Source organism: Gekko japonicus, unplaced genomic scaffold (assembly GCF_001447785.1).
Source record: "Gekko japonicus isolate JY-2015 unplaced genomic scaffold, Gekko_japonicus_V1.1 scaffold78, whole genome shotgun sequence".
Lineage (NCBI taxonomy): Eukaryota > Metazoa > Chordata > Lepidosauria > Squamata > Gekkonidae > Gekko > Gekko japonicus.
Window position 1 is genome coordinate 1,207,742 of NW_015165236.1, and position 9,802 is coordinate 1,217,543.

A 9,802-nucleotide genomic window follows, 5' to 3' on the forward strand; every position below is an offset into this window, starting at 1 on the left:
GCCCACACTGGCTCGCCTGCCGCTGCACGGAAGGGAGCTCTCCGGCAGAGACGGGCGGGCCTCCAGCCTCAGCCCTCGCAATTGCGAGGGCTGAGGCTGGAGGACCGCCCGTCTCTGCCGGAGAGCTCCCTTCCGTGCAGCGGCAGGAGAGCCAGTGTGGGCGTGTGTCCAGGCAGGGGGGGGAGTGTGTGAAGGGCAGAAATGCGGAGGCCCCTTTCCTACCTCCTGGACTCACGTCCAGCCACGGTTGTGAGTCTTAATCCCTCAACATGAATTAGGATATCGCAATGCACTCTTAGCTTCTTCCTCTTCTTCATTCAATTATTTTATTGGCTATTCTGTAGTTATACAATATGTCGTTCGCTTATAGGTACAATATTAATTTTTTTCTTGTGACATACAAGAAGAAGGAGGAGGAGAAGAAGGAGGAAGAAGGAGGAAGAAGGAGGAAGAAGGAGGAAGAAGGAGGAAGAAGGAGAAGTAGGAGGAGGAGGAAAGGAAGAAGGAGAAGCAGGAGGAGGAGGAAGAAGGAAGAAGGAAGAAGCAGGAGGAGGAGGAGGAGGAGAAGGAGGAAGGAGGAAGAAGAAGGAAGAAGAAGGAAGGAGGAAGGAGGAGGAAGGAGGAGGAAGGAGGAAGAAGGAGGAGAAGAAGGAGGAGGAGGAGGAGAAGGAAGAAGGAGGAAGGAGGAAAAAGGAGGAGGAGAAGGAGAAGAGGGGAGGGGGGGGGGAGGAGATTGGATTTATACCCCGCCCTTCACTTGGAGTCTCAGAGCGGCTTACAAACTCCTTTCCCTTCCCCTCCCCACGACAGACACCCTGTGAGGTGGGTGGGGCTGAGAGAGCTCTGACAGAAACTGCTCTTTTCCAAGGACAGCTGTGCCAGAGCTTGTGACTGACCCAAGGTCACATCAGCAGGTGCCAGTGGAGGAGTGGGGGAATCAAACCCGGTTCTCCCAGATTAGAGTCCGCGCACTTAACCACGACACCAAACTGGCTCTCCACCACAATCACACCATAGTAGTTGGGTTTTGGAAAAGTTCTTATTGAAACTGTACCGGATACTGATTCTGCATGTTGTTGAATATCTTAATGTATATTGGATTACTTCTTATTCTTAAAATATTGCATTTTTGATATATTTTGAGAAAAATCAATTAAAATTCAAATAATAAATAAAAAAAAACAAATGGGGAGGCCCTTGGCCCAAGTTTCCACTGATCCAAGGAACTTGTTGGGTGGTCTCTCAGCAGCCCACGGAGATTTTTGTTTATGGGCCAAGTGCCCCTTCTGGGGTCTTTCGAGGACACGGCCGAGAGGAGCCTGGTATGCCCCGGGGGCTCCTCGGAAGAAAAGGGGCCCTCTCCAGTCAGAAGGGAGCAGGTCGCAGTTCATCTCCCCTGAGCTGGGCATCCCGGGCTGGGCCCGATCCCACCGGCTCTTGGAAAACTAGGCGGGGCTTGGATGGGAGACCGGCATGCAAGGCCAGGGTCACCACGCACAGGCAGGGGACGACAAGCCACCCCCCCCCCCTCAGCCTTGCCTTGAAACTCTCCTGACGGCCCTTCCCACCCTACCCCCCCCCCACAAGTGACGGGAAAGGCCTCTCTCTGCCCGGGACCCTGGACAGCGGCTGCCGGTCTGAGTAGACGACGCTGACCTTGCTGAGCCGAGGGGGTCTGGTGCAGCCGAAGGCAGCCTCCTGTGCTCTTCTGCCAACAGCCAGAATTGAGACCAGGAGCAACGATCCCTCTAAGCTGCGGAGTCTTGTGAGCAGAAATCCTACTTTGTGAGCTCCTGGTATCAAAGGTGTGAGCGAGCGATTTGGCTATATTGCATCAATTGGTTTGCTCTGGAGCGACCTCCTTCCTGAGCCGAGACAAAAATGGGTGAGCCAGAGGCTAAAAGTAAAGATTATGGGAAGTGCGGAAATGGACAAATCGACCTTGATGTTAAAAGAACAAATGGAAGACTTTGTTGGACTATGTGGACTCCATTCTATAACTGGACAGGAGAGAAATATAAAGATATGTACGTCCTAATATCATAATATCAAGAAGCTTGTTATGAACTTTTAAAACCTCACAGTCTATCTCTATATAGTATGAAGTGATAAGTAGAGGAAAGTTATATGCAGAAGTCGTATTACTTTTGTTCCTTCCCCCTTTTCCCTTCCCCATCTTTGTGTATTCTAAAAACTTAATTTTTATTTTTTTTTTTGAGAGAGAGAGAGACCAACATTATTAGGGGGGACACGAGCTCTCTTTGTCAGAGCTTGGAATTGTCAAAGCTCACACTGTAAAAACCTCGCCAGTCTCTACAGTGCTCCTGGATTTGAATCCAGCTATTCTACTGCAGCCCAATGCAGCTCCCCTCTGAAACAGTCATTCTGTTAAACCTTTCTCAACCCACCAGAGCCTGGGCGGACTGGCAGGCTAGCTCTGAGGAGCGCTTCGGAGTCAGAAACACGCAGTGCTTCAAACCAATATCCCCTCTAAGCCAAGTGAGTGTGAGCTAGCTCACCGTTTTTGAGCCTCTGGCTCACACACTTCTGTCTCGGCTCAGGAAGGGATGGGGCTCCAGAGCAAACTAATTTAGGCAGGAGCCAAATCGCCTGCTCACAACTTTAATGCCAAATGGCTCACACAGTAGGATTTTTGCTCACAAGACTCCACGGCTTAGAGGGAGCATTGCTTCAAACGTGATAGAAGGAAGTCAAGAGCATCTAAAGGGACCTGGAAGACCGAAAACCCAAGAGCCAGCAATGCCAGCTAGCCCAACTCGAAGACATCCGGGGAACAGCAGGCTAGTGATTTTCAAGATGAACAAGCACAGCCGTGTGCCTTTGAGACGCCAGAAGACAGCCGGCCGCCCCCCCGCCCGCAATCACCTGAGGAGGATGTTGACCTTGGGGAACCCTTCCCAGTTCTGCCGGCACTCCGGGCACTCGTTCTTCTTGGAGGAGGTCCACCACAAGGCCAGGCAGTGCCTGCAGAAGCTGTGCCCACAGTTCAAGGTGGTCGGGTTGATCAGAATGTCGTAGCAGCAGTGGCAGCAGAACTCGCTCACGGAGATCTCCCGGCTGAAAACGGGGGCTGTGGCTGCCACCGCATCCCGCTTATCCGCTCCACTTGGCAGTTCTGTCCACTCCTCCATAGTCTGTCTCGAAGCAAGACGGGGCTCGGGCCTCTCTTAGATCACGCGGCACATTACCAATTCTGGAAACGGCAGGAAAAGGTGACTCAGCAGGGAAAGGTAACTCGGCTTCTCCTTGAGACGACACGAGACGACACAAGACAGGTCCCTCCCTAGCCTATTTCCTGCCTCCAGCCGCTGTGGTCAGAGGGTTCCCAAACGTTCCAAAATGTCCTCCCCTTCTCAAGTGAAAACCTTCAACAGTCCACATGCTATTTTCCTACTGAGACAAACAACCCCTCGCATACCTGCAGTCGAGTCAGAACCGCACGCATTTCTGGCCTGAAGAAAACACAATCTGAGAAAGAGAGAAAACAAGCCACTTAACAACGCATGAACCAAAAGACCTCACAAAAACACCAAGAGGGGGCAAAGAACATTTCTCTGCAAGTCGGCAAAGACTTCAGTGCATTTTGGAGCGTGTAGATGGCTCTTCCAACAGCTGAAAAGCAGCTCCAAACCAAATAACAATGATGTGATTGAGACCAGTATATGAAAAAAGCCGTCTATGCCCTTAGGAGCAGATTGTAATCATTCCTATAAAAGGGGAAAGCCCAGTGTTTAATACAATTACTGCAAATCCGGTTTCTTCTCCCAGTGAGTTTTATGACCATGAAAAACAATACTTTAATATTTCATTTTGTAGTATGTTCCCACCCTATCCATACAGAGCATGTACAATGCACACACAAAGTTGGCCAATGGCAAAATTCTCAGATGTGCATACAAACGGGCTGGCAACACTGAGTATACCTTCTGAACCACAAGAATACTCCTTCAAGGAGCAATTTATTTAAAAAGGGGGGGGGAGATGATGGGACTAGTGTTCCCTCTAAGCTGAGTTAGTGTGAGCTAGCTCACAGGTTTTAGCCTCCGGCTCACACATTTTTGTCTTAGCTCAGGAAGGATGGGGCCCCAGAGCAAACTAATTTACGCAGTAGCTAAATCACCTGCTCACAACTTTAATGCCAGGAGCTCACAAAGTAGAATTTTTGCTCACAGGACTCCACAGCTTAGAGGGCGCACTGGATGGGACACAGAATATCATACCCTGCTGTAGAAACTTCACTAGTCAACCTCCAGGTGTTCCTGGTTGAGCAGCAGCTACCCAGTAAGTCAAAGGAAGAACATGATGCTCTGTATGTCGGCTAGTTAATATAACATCCGCGTTTGGAGGCCGTGTGCTGTTGAATATCACAGTGCCAGGGACTAGTGAGGGCATTTGCCTAGACAGGCCCTTAGTCTGATTCAGCAGAGCTCTTCTTGAGAGCACGTGAGAGAGGTTTCACAACGTCATCCAGCTTGCAAGAGCCTCCGTGCGTTTGGCTTTAAGCAAAGATAAGCTGAAAAATGAAAAGAAACCTGGAGCATCGTTTTAAAAAGACTTTCAAGCAGGATAGGTCGATCTGAGGCCAGCAGCCCCTTCGAGACCAGCGAGCATAGAGGGAACTCTGGGTTTCTGGCTTCGTGCACACTGGCGCCACTGGACTCAAACCCGTCAATGTGGCCGGTCCCCAAGGTGCGGCGCTTCTCCTGCAGGCCAAGACGCCCACTCTCGGACCCCCTCTTCAAGCGGGGCACTCACTCTCAAGGGCTTCCAGGAGCAGCTGCTGACGCACAGGCCTGGCGAAACCCGGAACAGGACAAAGTGCAAGGGGGGGGGCAGGGTAGCACGGGTGTTATTTGACAAAAGGCACACTCCCCCTCCCTCCCGCCTTCCTCAGGGCCACCACCGACGCTCCCTCTAAGCTGTGGAGTCTTGTGAGCAAAAATCCTACTCTGTGGCTACCGGCATTAAAAGTTGTGCGCGAGCGATTTGGCTCTACCGCATGAATTGGTTTGTTCTGGAGTCACGTCCTTCCTGAGCTGAGACACAAATTGTGAGAGCCGGAGGCTAAAAAAACCTGTGGGCTAGCTCACATTCACTCAGTTTAGAGGGAACAGTGGGCCCCACTCCAGAAAGGCTGGTCCTTCCCTTCACCTATTGCTCCCCCCCACCCCACCCCTATGGCTCAGCTCCCAACCAGCCACCTTTGACTGCAATGAGACGCGGGGCGAGCCTGCAGGGCCTCCCCCCCTTTCACGTGTCCTGCGCCTCGTCTGAACCGGGCTGACACCCGTGCACAGCATCCAGGCAGCCCCTACAGCCGCCACAGCCCTCCCTCCTCGAAGGATAAACCGCCTCGGCCTCAGCCACCGCGCTGCTCCAGCCGGACTCCCGATCTCCGCCCTCCCTGACGAGCTACATTTCTGCTTGCAGGGAGTTTTTGCCCCAAAAGGGGGGAAGAGCCTTCAGCATGAAATACCCCCCCCCCAACCACCACCCTGCATGCCACCCCCGCCAAGCCCCCGCCCCCTGTGCGACCCCTGCTTCCCTCCGGCGCTTCGTGGACCCTGACCCGGCGGGCGGCGGCAGCGGCGACATCCCCCGTTCCTCCGGTCCAGCCCCGTCGGCATCCACTTCCGGCCGCGCCGGCGCACTGGCAGCCACTGACGCCACCGGCTCTCCCTCTTCCACAGGCGACCATAGAGCGAAGCCGGGGTGCGCCACGGAACGGGCCAGCGGCGCACTTCCGGTTCTGGAGGAGGCGGGGGGAGGAGCCATAGAGGTTGGAGGACGGCGGGGGGCTAGAGCGGTATTCTCAGGCCGCCTCCATGGCAAAGCCGAGCCGCAGAAGTCCGTTGAGAAACCGACAAAGTGTTTATTATCCTAGCAAATTGTTTTTGCAGTTTTTGGCCTCAGTGCGTCAGTTTCCCCCATGAGATTTACCTCCAGGATTAATTTGTAGATGGGGGGGGGGGGGGGCAGCCAACCCACAGCCTCCAGGTGGGACCTGGGGATCCCCCGGAATTACAGCTCAGCTTCAGACCACAGAGATCAGTTCCCCCCCGGAGCAAATGGATGCTTTGGAGGGCGGACTCTCTGGGGCACTGCACCCCCACTGAGGCGGTCCCTGTCCTCCCCAGGCTCCACCCCCAAATCTCCAGGAGTTTCCCGACCTGACATTGGCAACCCCACCCCACCCATCCCCTGCTGATGGCCAGGGCGGACCTGACAACCCTACCAAGCAGTGTTGCCAACTCTGGGTTGAAAATTCCTGGAGATGTTGGGGTGGAGCCTGAAGTGGGAGCGCAATTCTGGATGTCATGTAGGGCTGACGACCTCCAGATGGCAACAAACACACAGGGAACACGGCATAGGTAGACAGACATAAAGAAACACCGTGTTCGAACAAAACACACTCCACTAATATGCACTTGGTGTCTTCATATATTGATTTACATACAATAGAGACCCTGGAATATCTTGTACACATCCATTATAGTACAAAAACCTAAAGTACATTATATATCTACTAACAGAAAAGTTCACAGCTACAGAGACTTATTCCAGTGCTGTAGACTATCTTGCTCCTGATAAGAGACTGATGGAGGTTGCAACAGTCATAAATGATGAGAGATGCAGCCGGCTGTTATGTTCTCCACAAAAAGTGATTCAGCAAGCATCAAAGCAAGCAACACGCCTCCTAGGCAAAAATTGCGTGTTTCGACAGATTCTTCTTCAGGCAGACATATTTTTCCTGGAACCAAAGCTCACAATTTTACAGTGCATAAGTCAACTATTCTGTAGAAGGCTTCGAAACACGCAATTTTTGCCTAGGGGGCCTGTTGCTTGCTTTGATGCTTTGAGGCTGCCTGCTGCGTTTTTCATGCTTGCTTGCTTTGATGATTTGTGATGTAGGTTTGCCAATCTCCAGGTGGCAGACAATGGCTGCAGTCACACGGAGCATTAGCCACGCTACTGAGACGGATGATAGGCGGATTTTCCGGGCGCGATCACACCACAACATCTGGGAAGCGTAGAGCTCCCATGGCAAACCCGAGGCTTCCCGCCGAAGATGCGCAGTTAAAAACTAGTATCTCTGAGGTACTAGTTTCCGGTAACCGCGGGGCAAGGGCTGGCGTCTGATCGCGTTTCCGGTGGTAGTCCGTGGCATCCGAAGTCGTGGAAGCAGTGACAGACTTCACGTTCCTGGGATCCCAGATCACCGCAGACGGTGACAGCAGCCATGAAATTAAAAGACACCTGCTCCTTGAGAGGAAAGCGATGGCGAACCTAAACAGCACGATAAAAAGTAGAGACATCACCCTGCCAACAAAAGTCTGCATGGTCAAAGCAATGGTGTTCCCAGTAGTCATGTATGGCTGCAAGAGTTGGACTATAAGGAAGGCCGAGCGCTGAAGAATAGATTCTTTTGAACTATGGTGCTGGAGAAGACTCTTGAGAGTCCCTTGGACTGCAAGAAGAACAAATCAGTCAATCCTAAAAGAAATCAACCCTGACTGTTCCCTGGAAGGCCAGATAATGGAACTGAAGCTCAAATACATTGGCCACCCAATGAGAAGGGAGCACTCACTGGAGAAGACCCTGATGCTGGGAAAGACTGAAGGTCAAAGAAGACGGGGACGGCAAAGGATGAGATGGTTAGACAGTGTCATAGATGCAACGAACATGAAATTGAGCAAACTTCAGAGGACGGCGGAAGACCAGAAGGCCTGGTGTGATCTGGTCCATGGGGTGGCGAAGAGTCGGACTCGACTGTGCGACTGAACAACAAGAAGCCCCTTCCTTCCCGAAACCCCACCCTCCTCAGGCCCCGCCCCCCAAAATCTCCAGGAATTTTTGCAGGCTGGAGTTGGCGACCGTCCACAGCAGTCCATGGCAATACTACCTTCTCGATATCCAGTTAGGGCTCCAATGGTAGCAGCCAAATTGCTCGCTCACAACTTCAATGCCAGGATCTCACAAAGTGGAATTTTTGCTCACGAGACTCCACAGCTTAGAGGGAGCGTTGCAGTGTTCCTTCTAAGCTGAGTTAGTGTGAGCTAGCTCATACATTTTTAGCCTCCGGCTCACCCATTTTTGTCTTAGCTCAGGAAGGATGCCTCTGGAGCAAACTAATTTATGCAGCAGCCGAATCGCTCGCTCACAACTTGAATGTCAGGAGCTCACAAAGTGGAATTTTTGCTCACAAGACTCCACGGCTTAGAGGGAACATTGGCTGGGAGCAGTGTTCCCTCTAAGCTGAGTTAGTGTGAGCTAGCTCACAGTTTTTCAGTCTCCGGCTCACCCATTTTTGCCTTAGCTCAGGAAGGATGTGGCTCCAGAGCAAACTGCTTCATGCAGTAGCCAAATTGCTCGCTCACAACTTGAATGCCAGGAGCTCACAGAGTAGGATTTTTGCTCACAGGACTCCACAGCTTAGAGGGAGCGTTGGTCACATGGGGCCACTCCAGAGAGCTCCAGCACCTTGCTTTCCACCCTGGACAACAGCAGGGAGTCCTGGGCCTAGCCAGGCAGACCTTAAATCCGCCCTCCCTGCTCCGTCCTTGGACCTCGGCGTGTACTAGGGCTCCAGGTGGGGAAATACCTGGAGATTTTTGGGGGGTGGAGCTCGGGGAGGGCGGGGTTTGGGGGGCGGGGGGACCTCAGCAAGCTACAATTACCAAGCAGTCCACCCTCCAAAGCAGCCATTCTCTCCAGAAGAACATATCTCTCTAATCTGGAGACCTGTGGTAAAAGTGGGAGCTCTCCAGGTCTTCCCTGGAGGTTGGCTACTGTATCTGTTGCCATCGGACCCGCCACATCCTTAGAAACTCCACCCTAGGGCTGGAAAACACCTGGAGAGTTTGGGGGGTGGGTCCAGGAGAGGGCGGGGTTTGGGGAGGGGAGGGGCTTCAGCCTGGCACGAGGTCACAGAGTCCAGCCTTCCAAGCAGCCATTTTCTCCAGGGGAGCTGATCTCGGTCAGCTGGAGGTCAGTTGTAAAAGCGGGAGATCTCCAGGCCCCACCTGGAGGCTGGCAACCCTACCTTCCCCCCACTGCCCACGTGGGACTTCATGGTCAGCTAGCATCCTTACAGTCCTGGTGCACTGCCAGCTTTGGACCTCACCTCCTGCCTCCACCGGACCCACATCCTTGGAGACTTGGCCTCCCGCCCACTCTGGACCTCGCCTTCAATCCGCATCCTGGGAGACCTGGTCATCGGCAGTGTTCCCTCTAAGCTGAGCTAGTGTGAGCCAGCTCACAGTTTTCTAGCCTCTGGCTCACACATTGTCTTCGCCCATGAAGGATGTGGCTCCAGAGCAAACTGATTTATGTCGTAGCCAAATGGTTTGCTCACAACTTTAATGCCAGTAGCTCACAAAGTAGAATTTTTTGCTCACAAGACTCCACAGCTTAGAGGGAGCATCAGCCCGCTTTGGACCTTGACTCCTGCCTCCGGTGGCTCCCCTTGGAGACTACCCACTTCGGCCATCGCCTCCCACTCCGGGCACCCCTGACTCCTGGCACTGCCTGGCTGTCGAGGTGCTTACCCAGCTCTCTTGGAGTCCCCGGAGGAGTTTATCTAGGGGCTTCGTGAGCCTTCCAGGCCTCCCTTCCCCCAGCGTCTCTCCTACGTGGCTGGCCGGCTCCCGAACTAAACTTGGCTTCTTGGGGACGCTGGAGAAGTCTGGAGAGCTCATCTATTCTGAGCACAAACCCAGGCAGGCAGGTCCCCTTTTAGCCTGGTGGGAGGAAACTTGAGCTTTTAGGGAGGAATCGTCGC

At 53.0% G+C, this 9,802-nt stretch overlaps 1 protein-coding gene across 2 annotated transcripts in view; it reads right to left on the reverse strand.

Moving 5' to 3' along the window:
* Window positions 1–5,668, reverse strand: part of BFAR (bifunctional apoptosis regulator) — a 20,754-nt gene extending 15,086 nt beyond the window's left edge. The window contains exons 1-3 of one of the 2 annotated variants that reach the window (XM_015409911.1): window positions 5,591–5,668; window positions 3,440–3,489; window positions 2,887–3,214 (exon numbers count right to left, since the gene is read on the reverse strand). In XM_015409911.1, coding sequence (XP_015265397.1) covers window positions 2,887–3,152 — 266 coding nt within the window. In that variant the 5' untranslated portion in view covers window positions 3,153–3,214; window positions 3,440–3,489; window positions 5,591–5,668. Of the gene's footprint in view, window positions 1–2,886; window positions 3,215–3,439; window positions 3,490–4,241; window positions 4,281–5,590 lie in introns of those variants that run through there. The other variant, XM_015409912.1, reaches the window with a different exon arrangement.
* Window positions 5,669–9,802: the final 4,134 nt, after the last annotated feature.